At 40.1% G+C, this 20,575-nt stretch overlaps 1 protein-coding gene across 4 annotated transcripts in view; it reads left to right on the forward strand.

Annotated features, from left to right (window-relative positions):
* Positions 1 to 20,575, forward strand: part of PLEKHH1 (pleckstrin homology, MyTH4 and FERM domain containing H1) — a 53,910-nt gene that overhangs the window by 18,271 nt on the left and 15,064 nt on the right. For 2 of the 4 annotated variants that reach the window (XM_042813550.1, XM_042813551.1), the window contains exons 5-18: positions 959 to 1,042; positions 2,979 to 3,060; positions 6,396 to 7,402; positions 9,767 to 9,845; positions 10,487 to 10,575; positions 10,952 to 11,102; positions 12,271 to 12,410; positions 13,355 to 13,465; positions 15,078 to 15,164; positions 16,424 to 16,585; positions 17,269 to 17,349; positions 18,315 to 18,494; positions 18,621 to 18,729; positions 19,756 to 19,868. In XM_042813550.1, the coding sequence (XP_042669484.1) occupies positions 959 to 1,042; positions 2,979 to 3,060; positions 6,396 to 7,402; positions 9,767 to 9,845; positions 10,487 to 10,575; positions 10,952 to 11,102; positions 12,271 to 12,410; positions 13,355 to 13,465; positions 15,078 to 15,164; positions 16,424 to 16,585; positions 17,269 to 17,349; positions 18,315 to 18,494; positions 18,621 to 18,729; positions 19,756 to 19,868 (2,475 nt within the window). Of the gene's footprint in view, positions 1 to 958; positions 1,043 to 2,978; positions 3,061 to 5,176; positions 5,247 to 6,395; positions 7,403 to 9,766; positions 9,846 to 10,486; positions 10,576 to 10,951; positions 11,103 to 12,270; positions 12,411 to 13,354; positions 13,466 to 15,077; positions 15,165 to 16,423; positions 16,586 to 17,268; positions 17,350 to 18,314; positions 18,495 to 18,620; positions 18,730 to 19,755; positions 19,869 to 20,575 lie in introns of those variants that run through there. The other 2 variants (XM_042813552.1, XM_042813553.1) reach the window with 2 other exon arrangements.

Genomic DNA, 20,575 nt, shown 5'->3' on the forward strand with positions numbered 1-20,575 from the left:
CGTCTAGTACTAATTTCTCCTTGTAGTCATTTAAACCACAATGTAGATAGGAGGCCTTTCTACGACAGTGCTCCTGATGAACCCATAGAGGAGATAAACAGAAGGCTTCAGGTGACAATAGTGCCTATCTAGTGCCTTGCTGAAGAAATTCTCAGAAAAGGAGAAAAATGCAGCTGAGAAAACACACCTGCAGAAATAACGTAGCAATGCTGCTCAATCAGCTACTCGGGAGAAAAACGTTCATTGTACAAGTCAACTGTATTTCCATAGCACTGCTTTGTAGAATAAAAACTGCTTTCATCAATATGTAAACATACAACTACTTCTACCAACAAAAAACATCCTGGCAGATCTCACTGTTTCAAGATCAGATTCTTAAGCTCTTAGATCTGTTTACTCATTTTATCTACATTCTCAAAGAAAGTTACTAATACTGCACATTACTAACAATTTGTGTGTTAGTTTCCATCTCATGTCTTTAATCTGTACTGTACACAAGTACTTGCAGCAAATGAATTGCTTTTGCTTGCAAGGATTACACTGTTTTATGAATCACGTACTGGCACTGCTTAATTCTTCATTAACCACAGCCAGCAGGTGTATTTTGCAGGGTGGGGTGGTGAGAGGAAGGACACTACAGATGCTCAACAGTGCAAAACCACCTAAAACAGGAAAACTTGGAGACTACTTAAAACCATAGGAGAGGGGCAATCATTACGTAAGCTAGGCTTGCTATTCCACAACAGGCTCTTAAAATAATTTTGTGAATTTTACTCCAGGGACTACATAAGGTGACTTAAAGAACTTGATTTTCAATGGTTAGCTAGACAGTAATGTCCAAACAGAGTTTTTAAGTTTTACATTTATAATAGGATTGTCAGTGAACAACTCATGCAGTAAACCACTGAGAAAACTGTCAGTTGTAACATCCTAATGCATAGAATTCTTTTTTACACAGAAACAGCTGAGGACTGAGGAAGCCAAAATCATTCAAGAGAAAGCTGCCAAGATTAAAGAGTGGGTAACATTTAAGCTGAAAGAGGTGAGTCTGCAGCCTGCTACCAAGTTTCAAGGCGTATGGGTAAATGCAGTGTATGCCTGTATGCTCTTCTATAGGAACAATAGTCTGAAGACAGTCAGTCTGCCAGAGTCTTTCAGCCTTTTTTCTCCCCAGTGCACACATTCAACTACAGGAATAGAGTCACCCCTCAGGGTTACTTTACTGATTTAGATAAACTATGAATGACTGCTAAGTCACTAGTGCCCAAACACAGGCTCTGTAGAATGTTATTACATCAACTAAACACAAATGGCTTTTCCACAGTTTTCCTCTACCTCCCTTCTTCTCTGAGGTTGCAGTTTCTGTGTTTCTTCCTGACAAAGCAGCTGTAACACAAACATTATCATTTGTTCTTTCGTAGTTTGCCATTCACGACACACTACATCCCTGTTGTCCTACCTAACATTCTTTCATACCTATGCTCTCATGTTTAACCATCCTGCGGACATACACCTTCATTTGGGTGCAATTCAATACTCTTCAGAGCAATGAAAAGGTAACAATGGGTCATTGCTCAGGTTTAAATATGCCTTAATTGATTCTATCCAGCCTTTCTTTTTCATTCTAATGGAAAGCCATTTCAGAACTTACACCAGAAATTTTAAAAAAAAGCAACAACAACAACAACAAAAAAAACTTGTTGGAGCTGAAAGTAGTAGTCTTTGTGGACACTAGTTATGCTGAGATACGATTCCTTAAACTCATTAGATTACCTCTGCAGTTGTGTGCTTGAGAACTTTGCTGCTTTTTTAATTCTCCTATAGGAGGTAACTTAAGGGGCACCTACACTACTGACTGATACAACCTAAGGGAAACAAAGGGGTTGACTTAGAGTGAACTGCTGAGAATCCAGGACTATGCATTCACCTTGTGTCTTTATTAGCAATAAGATCATGCCGTGTGATGATCCTAGGTGCACACCATACATGTGTAAATGATAGGTGATGGAAGGACTTAATATCTACATTGCAAATGAAGTACTCTAGAAAGCAACACAAGTACAGTTTCAGCCTTAATTCAAAAATAATCAAAAAATAAAGCCTCGTTGGGTGCACTATTGTGCTCAAGATTGCACACTGATATGCTTCAAGCAAAGACATTGTTTGCTCTATGAAGCAATGAAACTGCCTCTGACAAATTCTCTACAATACCAGGCAAAGCATCATTAGAAATATCAATAGACATACACACAAAAATAAATAAATAAATAAATAAATGACTCACCCAGGTAGCGATAAAGCTCTCTGGCTATGGAACATCCTTTTTAAGGAAACAGCCTTCATCTAGGAGATGTTCTCCCTTTACAGGCTAGCCCTTAAAGGAGCCCAGGAAAGAAGGGACAGTGGACCCTGGGTCCACCCCTTCTGGTCATGTGGGAAGCACACATAAATTGTTTGCACCTGCGCTTCCTGGGCCAGCCATACTCCATCACCAGGTGCTCAATTACCAGTTAAGGCCATGATTTAACGATTCCTTTACAGACATAAGGCAAAACTGCAAATGTATAACGTTTTTTTTCCTTGGTCTTCTACAGCAGGTGGGAATCTATGGTTACAATAGACATACACATACAGCAGATGGGGATCTATGTTTACACATAGAGGAAAAGTGCTGTTGATTGTCTCTTTCATAACAGTTATTTCTGAAATGGGAATATGTGATAAACAACAGCAGAAAACAAAACTAAAAGATCTATCTGAGGGGTACAAATAGAATAGACAGGTGATTTGAGAAAGTGCAGGTAAGTGTAAGTAGTGCTGCTGAGGAGGAGGTGACTGGTAGAATTCACCTAATTTTTTCCATTTTCCTGTTCAGATACTTGAATGTAAATGAAGTTGAAGACTTGTTCTGTGTAGAGGAACACAAGCACATACACATTATGCATTAATTTTCAGTTTTTGTTATTGTTGTTTCATAGCTTGAGCTAGAAAATTACCACCTGAAAAACTGTAATCAGAGGCTGACTGAGCAAATTGAAGCCCTTCAGGACACGTTGCAAGGTAATTGCATTCACCTGGTGTTGTAGCCTATTAACCATCTCAAGAGTAGAAGTCAGCCTTCCTGAGTTACATTCTTCGCTTTGTCAGAAACAAACACATCACTGAGCAAGAAGTATAGCTGTTCTGTTTTTCAAAGGGTCTGTTTTTAAAATGGGAATAACATTGTTTAGCTGTCTTAAAACATTCTTCATCGGTTTTCCATGAAGGATTGAATGTAGACTCCCCATTTTGCCAATGAAGTAAACCACTGAGATCCTGAATTAAAAGCACTCTGTAGGAAAACATCAGTGGTGCAGAATAGAAACCTCTGAGGTATTTCACTTCACTTTCTCATGTGAAGCATCCTCATCTTCAGAGGCCGGCCTCCTCTGCTGACATTTGAATTGAGTAACTGAATATGGAATGGGCCAAGGCAGCAGCTGTCCTATCTGCCTTTCTAAGCTCGGTTCTTTTTTGCTATCGGGTTGGGGTGAAATAAGCAGTTTATATTGCTTGCACTTTTGTGATTCCTGAAGGGAGGATAGATGGAGATCTTTGGTCTCCAGAATTTGAAATCAGCATATTTTGTTGCAACACATTTTAAAGAGGAAAATATTTACCATTTTCTCACTTTTTTCTTTCCCTTTTTCACTGTGCTTGGTTTGATCACCTAAGATGAGCTGATTTTCAGAACTTCATGGCGCATGCAGGCAGGGGGTACTTCTTTCCTGCAGAAATCTTTTTCTGGCATTCCCGTTACTCCACAAATAATAGGGCAAGATTCCTTCTAAATCCCACCATGTTTCTAGCTAAATGCTTTATTGGCTGGGTTTTTCTCATTCCCCCTGGCTCTAGCTGTTTACAAAAAGTGAATGGCTGGTAAGCTGCGTTAATAATCTGGTATTAAGTGTTCCCTGTAGCCCAGTGCTCTGGGCAGTAAATAGTTCTGCTCTATTCTCCACTGGTCTCACCGTGCCAGGCTAAATTCAGAGGCCCCTGCAGAGGGACAAATCTTTTTGCTTGCCATGCTAATACTAAGAGCTTTTCTGCTTCAACTACTGTCACATCTAGCAAGCTGCAAAATTATCAATTTTACTTAAAATGAATGGCCTTTTTTCAGTCTAACAAAAATGCATGTCAGGCCTGTGTATTAGGAATAGCTTTGTTAGCATCCAGTTTCTTGGGATCAGTTGCCAAGGTCAGAGCAGCTCTGATTGTCTTTTTCTCAGCTGTATTTCTGAAAGTGGGCTTTGGCCTCTCCACAATTAATGGTGATTTATTCTGCTGTTTGTGCTTCCCATTGTTACTTTGTGTCTTCAGCGTATTTCTACTTCCTCTTAAATCTCACTGGAGTTTAAGTAATTCCTGTGGAGTTTGTTCAGGCAGCGCTTTTATTAATATGTGGTGAATGTGACTCTGCACAGCTTTATGCAAATTATACAGCATGTTGTGGCTTGCTGCTTTTCAATAAGGCAGAATATAAATGCTAAGGTTAGTGAAAATCACTAAGTGATTGAGTGACCACATCCCATCCTGCAGGAAATTATGTATGTAACTTAGCTAGACTTCCAGAAATTTCTAGTGATCTAGAAAAGAGTAGTTGAGAAGATTAGACATGAAAAAAATGAAATAGGGTTTTATCACAACCAAAGATTAAAATGGCAAAGCTCTAGACTTCTAGATTAACAGAAACCAAACCAATCAACCGACCAACCAAAAAAAAAAAACAAAAAAAAACCCACCACCAAAACACGGATGAGCCTGGTCCAGGGAGATCTGGGGAGTTTTTCTTCCCAATCTTCTTTCAGCCTTGCAGGAGTCTTGGCACAGATGCAGTGCGGAATACAGAATACCAGAATACGTCCTGAGTTGAAGAGACCCACAAGGATCACTGGGTCCCTCTCATGATTCCTCGTAGGACCACCCAAACCCTCTGTCTGAGAGTGCTGTCCAAACACTGCTTGAACTCTGGCAGGCTTTAGATCATTGCACTGGGGAGCATGTTCCAGTGCCTGAACACACTTTGGTGAAGAACCTTGTCCCCACCTGAGCCTCCCCTAACACAGCTCCATGCTGTTCTCTTGGGTCCTGTTGCTGTCACCAGAGAGAAGAAATCAGCACCTGCCCTTCCACTCCCATCATGAGAAAGCTGTAAGACGCCATGAAGCCTCCCCTCATCTCCTCTTCAGGCATGGCTGCTCCTTGAGGTTTGTTGTCCCTGTTCTAACAGTACAGAAGAAAGACTGAACCTACAACATGGTTGTTTGTGGTGTTCTTTCTTAAGCTTAGTGCCAGAAAATAAAGGTCTGAGTTTATAGTATCCGGTGGAATACCACAGGAGCTTGCTATGGTGAGCAAGAGCCACAGAAAATTTGCAGGGCTTTAGCGTAGGTTTCTTGGATAAATAATATCCTCTGCTACTCAAAGTTGTATCCACACTTTCCCATCCTCTAAAGTTCTCATTCAGTAGAAATGAATGGAAGGATTGAAGACAAAAGATCCACATTAACCAGTATTCTGGGCCACCTAGGTGGTTTCTGACAGAACATTGTATAGACAGGTGCATTTCCTTCTTATGCCTGTCTTAAGAGCGGGGTTGGTCTCTTCTCACTGTGACAGGTGATAGGATGAGGGGAAATGGATTCAAGTTGTGCCAGGGTAAGTTTAGGTTCGATATCAGGAAAAACTTATTTTCTGAAAGGGCTGTTAAGACTGGAGTAGACACCCCAGGGAGGTAGTTGAGTCACCATTACTGGATGTGTTTAAAAATTGTTTGGATGTGGTGCTCAGGGACATGATTATGCAGAGGGTTATTAGTTAGGGTGGTATGGTTAGGTTGTGGTTGGACTTGATGATCTTGAAGGTCTTTTCGAACCTGAGCAATTCTAACAGAAGAGACATGAATATGGATAAAAGTAAGAAATAAACAACTACTCTATTGGGCTAAACTGAAAGCTTGTCTAGGTCAGTATCTTGTCTTCTGGTTGACCAGGGAGAAAAAATAAACAACAATAAAAAGCAAACAAACAAAAAAATCATTCTTTTGTGAATTTCAAACACACTGCCTTTTAATTTCATTAGGTGTCTCTCAGTTCCATTTCTGTAAGAAACTGTGATTAATCATTTAATCATTTCCGATTCATCTTTTCTGTACCATTCTAAATATTTAACACTTCTCTTGTAACTGTCCCTGTGGAAGAGAGATGGCTATAGTTCTGATTAGGTCAGAGCCTCTCCTCTAGCCTGTCTTGGTTTGGCTGCTGCTGAAATACAACTGGAACAAATTACATTAGCAAGAAACGTTTTTGACGGTAAAGAATTTGAATGCCCTAACCATGTATTCTGCTTCATCATAGATATGACCAGCATTCCTCCTTTGGAATCTCTTTGGAGCTGTAATTCTCTGAAGCCCAGAGCACCACAGGTCTCTTATCCTGAGAAGATTGACCAGAAATCTGGGCTCCTTGCACCTGTTTTCAGAGAGGTGTGTCAGACAGGATTGACCAAACGTGTCCTTTCAACAACAAACATAGTCCTGGCCAGTGATAACTTTACTGAGGAAGAAGAGGATAAATCTCTGCTTTCCCAGAACACACTGAAGCTCTTGACTGACCCATCAAGCTGGAATCTCTCCACAGAGAAAGACACGTTCTCAGCCATAAGCTCAAAACACAGGCTAGGGTGCTCTGATCCCACATCACTGGACCCTCCAGTCGAGCCTACAAAACTCCTAGGGGCTTTGACTTTCCCATCATCTTTAGCAAGTAACCATAGCACTGTGAGCACCTTGAAACAAGTGACTTTGGACAGAGCCAGCTTCCCTGATGATTTGAATGCCAGGTTCCACTCCCACTGTTTGGATTCTTCTTTCTCAGGAGAAATAATGAGCATCTTTGAGGGCCATCTTCAAACTGCTGAGCCACCCCTAGTTGTGTCAGCATCTGCCGTTACAGCATGTTCCACCCGTCCAGAGAGAGAACATGGACTTAGCACAAGTATGACCTTTCCAAAAATACGAACTCCCAGTACACCAAGAGACAGTATCCAACTAGCCAAAAGACATTACAGTCAACCACAGTCAGGTACTAGTTCTTCCGGTCGTGTAATGAGCTTCGAGACTAGCACCTTCCAGCCCATAAAAGATTCCCCAGTCTTTCACAGGCCAGTGGAGGAGACAGACATTGATGATGACGCAGTGCTGGAGAAGATGGAGACAGAAGGTGACTTGGTGAGGGAAGAAGCTGGAATGTGTGAGATTAACCACTTACCTACAGAACAGAGAGAAGCTGTGCGTTCTAAGGCTGGTGTCCTTGAACCAGGAGGTAAACCTCCCACACCACCTCTGCACAGATTTCCTTCCTGGGTAAGAAATGCAGGGACAACAGTCCAAGAGGTGTTGGTCATCTTTGAGAAGTGCCCAGTGGCTAACTAGAGCAGCTTTTGATATCAGACAACTGTTTCCTGGTGATATAGATTTCATTTCTGAACCACTTATTCTGACAGTTTCAATCATGGGGCATGTTACTTCCATTGATAGTTTTCTTATTCTTTTTCCTTTATAAGAAAAAAAGTCAAAGAAAAATAATTCTCAAGATAAAGACAGGAAAAAAAATGAAAGTCAAGAAGTGTTGCATTGTGTTTCATCCTTATGAGTCATCAAAACTTAATCCTTAGTTCTGTTGTCATGTTCTTAGTATTTAGTTCAAATGGCTGTCCTCTTCCTAATCTGTCAATCCAACTGATACACTTGGTAAAAAACAATACAATATCCTAGGAGATAATTCCATTCTTTTCAATTTGCTTTTTTAAAGGTGTTGGCAAACAAGTGGCTTATTGAAGGTGCAAATTGAAGGCGCAGTGTTATTTCTCATGTTTTATAATATTTTTACTATGAAATCTTAATTTTTGATCTTTGGATGTGTCCTTTATGATATCAGTTTAAATCCCAGTATAATGGCAGCTGTTTTTCTGAAAGAACCTCCCTGTATTCAGTCCATAGGGAACCATGTTGGGAACGAAACTTGACAACACAGTCAAAGAAAAGTTAATGAGAAAATCCATTATTTTCTCTTCAGAACAGAGTCAGGGAAGTGTATTTTAGTATCATTATTAAATAGCAGACTAATCATTAAGTGACTTGGTTGAAGTGATAAATCTTCTCCTCGGCTAGTTTACTGCTGAGACTGAGTGGAGTGGGTGGTGCCACAGGGTGCTGTGCTGCCATTCAGAAGGATCTTGACAGACTAAACAGCTAGGCTGAGAGGAACCTCTTGAAATTCAACAAATGCAAGTGTAGAATCCTGCTCCCAGGAAGGAATAAAAAAGCTGGGGCTGACCTGGAAAGCAGCTCTGCAGATATGGACCAGGGCACCAGACTGCCGTGAGCCAGCAGCGTGCCCTTGTGGCCAAGAAGGTCAGTAGTATCCTAGGATGCAATAGGAAAAGCACTGACAGCAGGCTGAGGCAGATGATACCTACCTGGAGTACTGTGCTGTTGAAGCAAGTCCAGTAAAGAACTAATAAAATGCTTAAGGGACAGGAACGTCCCTCCTATGAGAAAAAGCTGAGGGAGAAGGCTTGGAGGATTTTCCAGTGTGCATAAATACCTGAAAAGAGAGTGTAAATAAGGTGGATCCAAGCTCTTTGGTGCTCTTTTGTGATAGGACATGAGGCAGTGGGCACAAACTGGAACACAGAAGATTCAAAGATTGTCTGCACACTGAGAAGCAGCTCTTTTCCGTGCAGGTGATGGAGCACTGGCACAGGCTGCCCAGAGGTTGTGGGGTCTCCTCCTTGGAAATGTTCAGAAGACACCTAGACTTGGGTTTGAGAACTGCCTTCTGGATGTTCCTGCTGGAACAGGAGTTGAGCCTGATGAACCCAGAGGTTCTTGCCAGTCTCAGCCACTCTCTGTGATTTTGTATCCTGATTAGGAAGTATGTAGGGAAAAAAAATGCACGCATTTCACTAGAGACTGAATAACACTGCATAAATATAGAAATAATACTAAGCCTGTTACTTTTGTTTTTGGCATGCTTGATTTCTCAGTCATCAGATACTGTAAGGTATATGCACGTGTGTTGCCTGACACTTGATAGTGACTGTACATTATAAGGAGCAGCAGGAGGATCCAGATTTCCAGCTTTGATTCTATCAAATTTACACTGTCTTAGTTGGAACACTGCTTTTAGTTACAGGTTTAAGTTTCCTCCATTGAAAATAATTTGTGAAGTGCTTGGAGATCTTTAGAACTGAAAGCTCTGTATGTTGATGTAGCTAAGTCACAAGCTCATAAAGATCATTTTAAGTGTTTCCTTCGTTCTCTTATCAGAGAAGGGAAATCCTCTGCTGGTGGTGCTTCAATAAATTATTCTGTTTTAGAGCTGTTCTTGATTATTTTAATGCATTGTTTATAAAAGAAGAGGAAAAAAAAAAAACTATTCTAAGCTGAGACTTAGTTACTTATTTACAATTTTATATATGTGCTCCATTTTGCAATTGTCATCTCTAGCACCCTTGTCCACCAAGTCTGTTGTGATTCAGGGAATTACATGTATGCACATTTCCACTAACAGTCATTTATCCAACATCTGGTGGAATGGAACAATTTTTCTTGGAGAGCCATTCCTTCCTGACCAAAAGGGATATGTGATCCATGAGCACTTCTTTTTTGCAGGACTGGTGTTTTTGTCTGACCATTGCTGTTCATGGTATTGTATTGTTCCAGGAGAGCCGAATCTATGCCGTGGCCAAGTCTGGCATGAGGATGTCTGAAGTGGCCACTGTGAATGACACTCCCAGCTGCTGTAAGTTCTAGACAAGATCCATTCTTAGAGAGCAATTACAGTGACAGCATAGGAATCTGAACAACTGGCTATTTATACTTCTTCATTTACTTGCCTGTTTTCAAAGTAAATTTGATTTATCAAATAACCATGACAGCGAAAGAAAGGGCAGTGACTGTTGCTGAATTTTTCAAGCCCATGTATTCAGTAACATCTCCACAGGATTCTGTTATCTCTGTTTTACTGAAACTGTTCTGGACCTGTGTGCCAGTGACATGATTTTGGCCATGTGATTTCACCGTTACTTTTCCCTGTTTGTGAGCCAGGAAAGGTAGCTATGAAAAAGTTCCCAGTGAAGCAGGGAACAAGTTGCCCCTTTTGGCTTTAACCTGTTCAGAATTGGTCTGCTCAACTGCCATCACACCATGGAGAGCATGGGGGGGTGGGGGGGGGAGGTGGTAAGATGTCTTACAGGCTAAATGAAAGGAACATTGCAGCTGTCTCTGATAGTAGTATGTAACAAGTAATGCAACCTCCAGGCTTTCTGAGGCCAAACAGTCCAGGATGGCAGTCCTCCATTGTGTTCCAAAACATATGTACCTCTTCATTAAAATCTGTTTCATTTCACCAGATTGTATTTTTTGCTCTCTCTCTCTTTCCAGTTTCAAATTTCTCATATTCAGCTTCTGGGCCATTTACCTGTCTCATCTACAAAAACATCACAGTTCCAGTCTACACTACATTGAAGGGGGTAAGGAGTTATTTCAGTTTTCCCTCTTACGAAAAGCATGGGCCAGGGCTACCACTAGTTTGAGACAGAATGGATTGAAGCTGCGCAGAGAAGAAAATCAAAGAATACTAAGGAGTGGAGATCAAAAGAATGTAGAAGGAACAGGAAATGATAAATTTATAAGGAAATAGAGAATGCTGCAGCAAGTTTTGGTACAGGAAATTGCAACTTGCGCCATGAGATTGTAGAAACCTAGCAGCAATAGCGGTTGTAGCCTAGAAAGTGAAAGGGTGAAAAATGAAGAGTCCTGGAACAGTATTAGTCAAAGCAATGTGAACAGGGATTGTCTTGGAGAAACTCCTCCCTTACATGCTGACCATATAGGCCTGTTTTCCAGAAAGCCACACAGATCAGCAACGTGCCTTTCTTAGATGAGTCTTCAGGCTCCGATGATGATTGTGGCTCCCATGCCAGCTTCAGGAATTCTGCTGCTGGATCCGAAAACAGGAAAGCTAGTGTACCAGGCAGCCCTCGTGCAACAAAAAGAGGTAAAGTGGGAGTTTTGCTACTGAGCAGCACATGTGTTCTCCCTACAAATTGTCCTGAACAACATCAGTGGCACACAGGCAAATGCAAGTTCTCACAGCATGCATGAAGACATGAACAGATACTCAACAGAAACCTGTCCTCTTAGATGGATTTTGCTGCTAGCAGCTTTCTATCCACACAGTGGATAGAAACTAAGATGATGGTAAGGATTATTCCTCAAATTCGTCATACAGTGGAGCATTGATAGCTTTTCACAGAATCACCAAAGTTGGAAGAGACCTCCAAGACCATCTAGTACAACTATCCACGTACCATCAACATTTCCATACTAAACCATGTCCCTTAGTACAATACCTGAGTGCTTATTGAAGACCTACCAGAGCAGTGACTCAACCATCTCCCTGAGCAGCCCATTCCAGTGCCTAACCACTGTTTTTGAGAAACTTTTCGTTGTATCCAACCTAACCTCCCCTGGCACAACCTGAGGCCATCCCTTCTCATCTTGTCACTGTTACCTGCTAGAAAAGGCCAACCACTATCTTGCTACAACCTCCCTTTAAATAGTTGTAGAGTGCGACAAGGTTTCCTCTGAGCATTCTCCAGGCTAAACAATCTCAGTTCCCTCAGCTGCTCCTCATAAGTCTTGTCCTCTAGACCCCTCCCTTTTATGACTTCTCCTTGTAAGCAAGCTTATATTGACATGTTAAAGTTTTTTTTGTTTGTTTGTTTGTTTTGCTTTGTTTTTTAAATCTGCCATTTACTGATAATTAATTGAAAAGTTTCTTACCTTTGAGAGGCACCAAGTAATTTGTGTCCTGGCTAGGGCAGTTTTCTGGAGAGGTTAAACTGGATCCTAGAGTAGAAAATTCTTTACAATTTGCAGTCAATAAAGTATAACCTCATTACGTGTGGTCTTAACATCTGTTGTGATGAATAAGCAATGCCCACCAATGGTGAAAGATTCACAGAAATCTTTCCCTACAAAAAGAACAGTCTCCGAAGTTTGGTTAGCGTGCTTTGAATTTCCAACTTCTGATATAACATGTTATTGAGCAAAGAAACTTCAATGTTGAACTCAAGAATTTTTTAAAAGTATGCAGTATCAAATACATGTTACACCTGTGCCTGCTTCTACCTAGCTATAATTCTTTCCTTTGTTTTTAACAGGTGTTTCTATGTCCTCAGTGAGCTCTGAAAGTGACTATGCTGTCCCTCCTGATGCCTATTCCTTGGATGGTGATTACTCAGAGCCAGAGCACAAGCTACAACGGACATCATCATATTCCACTGATGGTGGAATTTGCACTGTAAGAGCAAAGTATAAGCACTGAGGACTGTATTCCTTCCTGATGATCTATATTGTATTTTTGAAGCCATATTTTCCTTCAGTGACAGCCTTATACCTTTATGACTAAGCAAGTTTGGAAATTCAAAGGAAGAAGAAAGGATAGTGACTTCTTCACTTAAACATCATGCTGTGATGATTAGATATTTATAAATATCTAAATGGAGTTGGGAGTTGGATGTGGCCAGGCTCTTCTCAGTAGTGCGTAGTGATAAGACAAATAGCAATGGCCTAAAATACAGGAAGTTCCATGCAAACACATAGAAGAACTTATTAATGGTATGAGTGATGGAGCACTGGAACAGGTTACTTAGAGAAGATGTGGAGCCTCTTTCTACGGAAATATTCAAGATCCATCTTGATACCTATCTATGCAACCTATTCGAGGGATCTGAGTTAGCAGGGGGTTGGATTCAATGATGTCTTGAAGACCCTCCCAGCCTCTACTGTTCTGTGATTAAAATGGCTCACAGCTTTAGCAGTTCTAGTGAACTTGACTGGCCGTTTAAAAGAGTTAAACAAATATCTTCAATGTGGAAAAAAACCCCAAAACAAACAGCTGATCTGTGCATTCGTTTCACAAAACTAGATCAAATACCCCACTAGTTTTACATTTTTGTTGCCTTCTTTTAATGTTTTAATTAAAAATTAGAAGTAGTTTATTATGTATATATATTAATTATGTATTTTATATGTGGCTCAGGCAAATCAAACAGTTGGACACATGGTGTAAGGCTTTTTTTTCAAACTAAGTGAAGATCACTGACCTTGGATGGCTGCTAATTCCATCTGGCAGAGTAAAGAGGAATGTGAAGAAGATACAGTAAATGTCTGAGCTCAATTTCATGCTTTTCTTTGCATTTTGAAAGGTTCGTTGGTAATCCTACTTTGCTCTCTTACCTCCAGGAACCCATGGAGAAATCAGGTTACTTGCTGAAAATGGGCAGCCAGGTGAAGATGTGGAAGAGACGATGGTTTGTACTAAGAAACAGACAAATCATGTACTATAAATCTCCGGTGAGTCACAGAGATATTTACCTGTGTGAGGAAGCATAGAAGGAAGGCTGGCTGCTAAATTGCTTCCAGACAGCACTGGCACAATGTGCAGCTGTGGCTAAACTTACCACCAAGCACCCTGTCAGAGAGTTATGTGTTTCACCCACATGTTCAACTATGGATTGTTTGCTCAGGCAGGAAATCTTCTTGGAGATGTAGCTTCTGGGAGATGGAGGGCTGTTCACAGATGTAGGTGTTTGATGCCTCTAGTTGACTCCATATAGATGACTAAAGAAGGCATACTGTTTGGTAAGGTTTAAGATGACAATAAAGGAAAATACCAGGAGAGCACAGTAGTTACCAAGACAATATATGGGGCTTTGAAGAGAGGGGAAAAAAAAAAAGAAAACAAAAAAAAAGAAAACAAAAAAACCTCAAAACCTATCACTGAAGGGAAAGCCAAGCTGTTTAATTTCACAGAGCCCTCCAAACTGATAAGGAAGTGTTAGGAAAGTAGGATACAATTTAAAAAAGGTTTTCATATGGAATGTTTTCCCTTACAATGATTAATGAAACAATATCAAGAGAGCACGTGCATTCAAACTCTTCCAAATATTTTAATAACTTGGAAGCATCCTAAGTGAAGTTACCTTAATTTAGGAATATGCACCTTCCCTATTTTTTTCTCCTCTTGAACAAAGCTACCCATAAGATAGGAATAAGAAGCTAATAAATAAATAAATAAGAATAGCTTACCCTGTCCCAAAAGCAAGAACACAGTGAAAAGCTCCCAGAAGGAAATTTTCTCAGAAACGTTTTCCCCTTGACTACCAGTCCTTAAATGAGGCTATGGAGGGGTGGACCCTGGGTTCACTTCTTGTGGTCACAGAGGTGAATTGCTTTCAGCTGTGCTCCCAGGGCTCACCACTCTCTTCACCAGATGCTCAATCACTGGTTCAGGCTGTGCTCAAACAGTTCACAGACAGTCAGAAACACTGATAAAATATATTTCCAACTTTTTTTCTCCATCATATCCTGACAATACAAAAATACACCTTAGCGCACAATGCATCTTTATTTCTGCTACTGTGTTTATCTATCATGATTTACAAGTAAATTGTACGTATATAACATACACACATAATTTAATACATGCAAAGAACCCAGACTGTTGTTCGCAAGGGAATTCTGGAAGATGCGCACTGAGAGCGAACTATCACCAGCTATAGACCAGATCAGACATGGCTTTCTTTAGCTGAGTCTTAAAAAGTTCCAAAGGTGGAAAGTCATTAAATCTGGGCACCTATTTTGAGTTGTCTTGCCTTCCTAGTAAGAAAGTTTTATTGCTGTTGATTCTTTTTTCCTAATGTCCAATATGAGCTTCCTAAGATGCTACTTGTTGCTTTTACCCTTGCTGTATTGTCTGTCACTGCTAAGGAGACTTATTTCAGTACTGTAAAGGGATCACATTGTTGTCTTATTTTACCTGGCAATCTTCAACCTCTGTCCTTTTCAGATTTCAACCTGCGCAAGGATTTATTTAATGCTGTATTTAACTACTTTGAGATTATACATATAAATTATACATATAATTTCTTCCTACTTAAAATGTTGTTTGCTTTTCTTTCCCCAGAGTGACGTTATCCGCAAACCACAAGGGCAGATGGAGCTAAATTCCTCATGCCAAATTGTCAGAGGTGAAGGGTCCCAAACATTCCAGGTAAGCACTCCTTTTTCATCCTGCAGGTAACAATACACTTGATGTCTGGGTGAGTGAGCACTTATTTCAGGCAGAATGGTACTGTACATCTCAACTGATAAGAGCTAACTTTGGCTTCTGTTTCCTGGCACAAGACAAGTTTTAATAATAATGGAGAAATTGTAACCCAAATGCAGCTTTTTTGATGTTGAAAGAAATTCTCCCTTATTTGATTTTAGACTATAGCACTTTCCTTTTTGCAACTTGAGAACTTGTAAACTACAGAGAAAAGCAATTCTTACAACAACTAAAGCCAGAGAGTACATAGGATCTCCTCTGCAAGACTCCTCTCACTGACTTTACATGTGTAATGTAGTGACAGATGTCTCTACCCACGGCAGAAGCTGGATCAGATGTTCTTTAATGGTTCTTTCCTACCCAAACTATGCTAAGGTTATGTATGGAGAATCTGAAGAAATACCTAAAGCTTTGGATTCCTATTAGAATTCAGTTTCCAAACATTACAAGTCAGTTCTTCACTGGGTTTTTAAGCCCTTATTTTTAAAGGAGTTCACTATAATGGAGACATTAAAATTTCTGTCATACTTGGACTGAAAGCCACACTGCCTGGCCTGGAAACTACCTTCCGCGTTTACAAAATTGAAGTTGCTAAGGCTTAATACTCTTAAATTCATGGCGTCTTTCTTCTTGGATTGCCAAACTATTTAATACAAAGTTAAAGCAACAAAAAATATTTCTGCAGCAACTTTTAAAATGAATACTTATCAACATCAGTGGGGTCGCTGTGTCTGGGTACTCACTGACCTAAGAAAGTAGCTGCTATCTCAGAAATGCCACGTAGTAAGGACAGAGAGGCAGAAGTACAACCTGATCCAGCTGTACGAGTCTCTATTCATTGCAGAGGAGTTGGACTAGACGACCTTTAAGAGTCCCTTCCAATTAAACAATTCTATAATCAGCACTGAAAACAAAACAGGATGAGAGACAGGTAAAGCTGCAGTATCTAAGAGTAACAGCAAGAGCGCCCACAGGAATTTGCTATCTATCTGAGTTTCATATCTTTCATTCAGGCTTGGAGTTTTAGCACTTTTTTTCTTACTGAAAAATATCCCTCCTCAACTACCAGGAAAAAATCTAATGGGATAATGACATTCATCATGATAATATAATAATGATAATATAATCATCATGATAATATAATAATAATGACAATAATGAAGGTGTGCAGATTTACACTTCCTCATTCCTTCTCCTTTCAGCTCATGACGGAGAAAAGAACCTACTTCCTGACAGCAGACTCTCCCAACATCCTGGAGGAATGGATTCATGTCCTACAGAGTATTCTTAGAGTGCAAGTGACCAGTCCTGTTGGAGTTCCTCACAGTGATACTAAACCCACTGTGAAAGGTTGGCTCACTAAGGTAAAATACTACTTTTGACTTTATTCAGCTTAGTTCAGTATTGACAGAGTACCAGCTTCTTGGTTTGTACAGTAGATGTCAGCAAGAAGTTAGCATTTTAATATTTCCTAGAAGAATGTGAAACAAAGAAAATTGGCAGTAAACTTAGGATTGTCAGAGATGAAGGTTTACATTAATGATAAGGAATGGGACAAACAAGGCTATGAAGAGATACTGACTTTGTCAGATAATAAAGTAGTAACAGACATAGTTTATGTGGGCTTTCCTTCAACATAAATCACAACATTTCATAGTTTAATAAACAAATACCAAGAAAGTGTAAAGCTTCTCATTTAACTGATCTGAAATTGGTGATGTAGGAGAGTTTTAAGGACACGTCTTGTATAGTTTTAGCAGAAGATTTGCTTCCACAGTAACAGACCGCAACCACATTGGTACAAAGTACAGTTTCTGGAAATTATTCTCCTCTATGACATTTCCACAAACACCTATGTCCCAGACACTTAACTGGGATCTACCTACTTGCTTTTGGAAATGGCGCCCTGTGTGCTTTGGGAGGAGCTTATATTAACATACAACAAGTACTATAAGCAACATTTAGTTGAAAATGGAACTTCTATAAAACTGTGGCCACAGCACCGCTGATGTTAAAAACATTGTGCATTTCTTTCTCCTCCATATAGGTCAAGCATGGTCATTCTAAGCTGGTCTGGTGTGCACTGATTGGAAAAACGTTTTACTACTACCGAAATCATGAGGATAAGGTAACTCTTCTTGAGCCCTCCATTCCCACTTACGAAATTTTCTTTCCTTTTATTGCTTCTGGCTCTCACATTTCTAACTCTTCCTTGCTTGTACTTCTCCCCTTCTCATAGTCTCTTCTACATGATCTCCTGAAATAGCTAAAGGAAAAACCCGCATCATGTAAAATTACAAAAGTCTTGAAAGGCAAGTGACTGCTGTTTCTGAGATCACCATGGGTCTTGTTTCTCAATTGCTACATTAGGTCTAGTCAAAACTTTAGTGCAAGCTATTTCGTACAGCAGATGATATATTTTGCATATTGTAATGAAAAGAAGTAGTGACAACAAGATGGAATGAGGAAAGTCATTTAATCAGTGTAATGTTCTTCTGTTTCTAGAAAACTTGGCCCAGTGCTCCATTATTTTTCTAAACAATGTCTAAACCCAAGTTTTAGCTTATCGAGGAACACTGTGATTCATACTTGGGATCAACTTCTAGAGTTAACACAATAGATATCCTCTGTCTGTCTGAATCTACCAATTTATGTAATTTAAAAGTACTTATTTTCCAGAAGTATCCGGAAAGTCTGACCACAATTAGAACCCAGTGGCTCAAGATATTGGGCAGCTGACCATCAGAAAGCACATCCTACACTGCAAAACTAATGGTACAAAAAGAGCTAATGAGAGGAAAGCAGTAGCTTAAAGGAAAATCATCTTTTTATTTTCATATGCTCATTCTGACCTGTAAATGCCCCCAAAAGAAATACAGTAGAAGTAATACCAGAGTTTGAAAATACTTTAGTTCATGGAGAAGCTTCTGTACAAGTGTGAGATGATTTAACTTTATTGTTAAGGACTGAATTATAATTAATTACTCACATATTACAGAACTGCTAACAATTTGAGATAGAGCTTCTTTCCCAATGTTCCTTGTCCATAGCAGATCATTAGCTGGAGTTACCTAGCTTGCTTCATCTTTCTAGTGTCCCTTAGGGCATCTACCTATGCGTGAGTCCAAAGTGGAAGAAGTAGACCGTTCCTGTGACTCTGATGAAGATTATGAAACTACCGGTGGAGGACTTCTCTCATCCCACTGCACTTTGGTCATTCACCCACAAGACCAGAGCCCCACATACTTACTCATTCGCACAAAACAGGAGAAGGTATGAATGATGGATTTTTTTTGGAGAGCAAGAGAGTTTTTGGTATCAAACAATGTATGGGGAATAAAGCTATGTGTAGAAAACAAGATTGAAGTTGTTCCATATTGTTTTCATCCTCATGCCTAGGATACCTGGCTGTACCATCTGACAGTAGCAGCTGGTAGCAGGAATGCCACAGTGGGCACATCATACGAGCAACTCATTGGAAAACTGTTGGATGCAGAGGGAGACCCTAGTAAGTAGAAACAGCAAACTCTTTTTGTATAGTAGCAAAACATACGGAAAAGTAATTTAAATCCTCAATTTTAATTCAGTCAGAGATGAAGAAAGGAGATTCTCAGTAGAATAGCATATGATACAGTGCATTTCCCTCCTACTAGCACAATAACATCTTGGGAGAGTATAGGCATTGTAATGACATAGCAAGTCTGTAACAGCGTTACGTCTTTTATCAAAGCATATGAAACTTCTGTAATATTTACTCAAATTCAAATAACTGGGGCTTTGTTGTTTTTTTTTTTTGCTTCTATATTTGTTGGCCCTGGTATCCCTTTCATGGGAATCTTGACAGTACAAACACATTCTCTCTTTTCTACTCTCAATACACGCACACATACACTTGCCTTCAGATCTGTTTTTTTTTGTCCACATGTATAAACCCTAACATCTACCTCCATGTTCATCTTTTCTTCCTCGTCTCTGGTACTTGCTCATTCACGTACACTTGTGCACCACGTTCTCAAATCACAGAATTGCAGGGGTTGGAAGGGACTCTGTGGACAATCAAGTCCAACCCCATTGCTAAAGCAGGTTCCCTAGAGTAGGTTGCATGCATATTAACAGGTATGCTTGTTCTTTATACTCTATCTTGCACACTCACATATTCCTACACCTATCTTGCTTACAGTAGAATTGTAACTTGCATTAATAAAGATTCTCATAGCACATAAGTGTCCTGGCAGTTTGTATCTCCTGTTTGAATAGATAACTGAGCACTTTCTCACCAGAAACTAACTGACAAGGAGCTCTGTGTCATGGATGGAAGTGCTTCTTTTTTGCTGATGCCTAACACTGATAGTGGACTCTCTCTCACAGGAGGCATTGCCATGATCAGCCAAGTTGCCTCAAAGATAAATATAGCATAGCACAGTGCTGCTTCCCAGTATGTTTTGCTTCCTCAACAAGGCTCCTTTTCAATATGAGGACTGTTACCTATCTTCTGGTTCTGACAATGCATGTTTTTGCCTATCTGCTACTTCAGATTCTCCACTGTGGAAACACCCTATGTTGTGCTACAGTAAAGATGGGCTGCACATGTCCCTCACCACTCTGCCTTCTGAGGCTCTGCAGACTGAAGCTCTGAAACTTTTCAAGGTAAAGGGACATTATATATTTCAGCCATTTTGCTCAGTTGCTGGGACACAGCATTGGTCATGTTGTTAGTTAACATTTACCATGACAGTTGGTTGCTTTAGACAGGCCTACTGGGTCATTCAATTACAGTCAAACATCAGGTGTCATTCATTTTTTAGAAGTTTAACTTTTCCTTGTAGAGAATCTGAAGCTAGGAGCAATGTTCCACGCAGGCTTTGTACTTCAAACTTAGCCATACCTTCCTCTTTCCTCTCTGTCAGCTGGACTGAAGAAAACATTGTTCTGGCAAACTCAGCTGTGGCAGTAACATCAGTGGTGAAGCCATGAAGGAGATCTGATTCACAGAATTATAGAATTGTTTGAGTTGGGACTTTTAAAGATTGTCTAGTCCAACAGCCCTGCAATGAACAGGGACACCTACAGCTAGATCACGGTGCTCAGAGCCTGCACTTCTAGCTTGCACTTCAAAAGTGTAAGATCAGCACTAAGAGTAAATAATCATAGCAAAGTAAAGTGTGGACATGAAAGGTGGGAAGCACAATTTCCTGATCCTTCTGCTGAACTGTGAGCTTCTCTGATTGGAGAAGGCTACGTGAATTTTCCAGTTGCCACATCTGTAGGGATGTAAGAGAGGTAGGAATAAAAATATCTAATATTATATGTTTCCTTTCAGGTTTATTTAGAAGAATTGTCTATAACATGTTTGG

This window comes from Centrocercus urophasianus, unplaced genomic scaffold (assembly GCF_019232065.1).
Source record: "Centrocercus urophasianus isolate 14NV4802_14NV808 unplaced genomic scaffold, USGS_Curo_1.0 seq_14, whole genome shotgun sequence".
In the NCBI taxonomy this organism is placed as follows: Eukaryota; Metazoa; Chordata; class Aves; order Galliformes; family Phasianidae; genus Centrocercus; species Centrocercus urophasianus.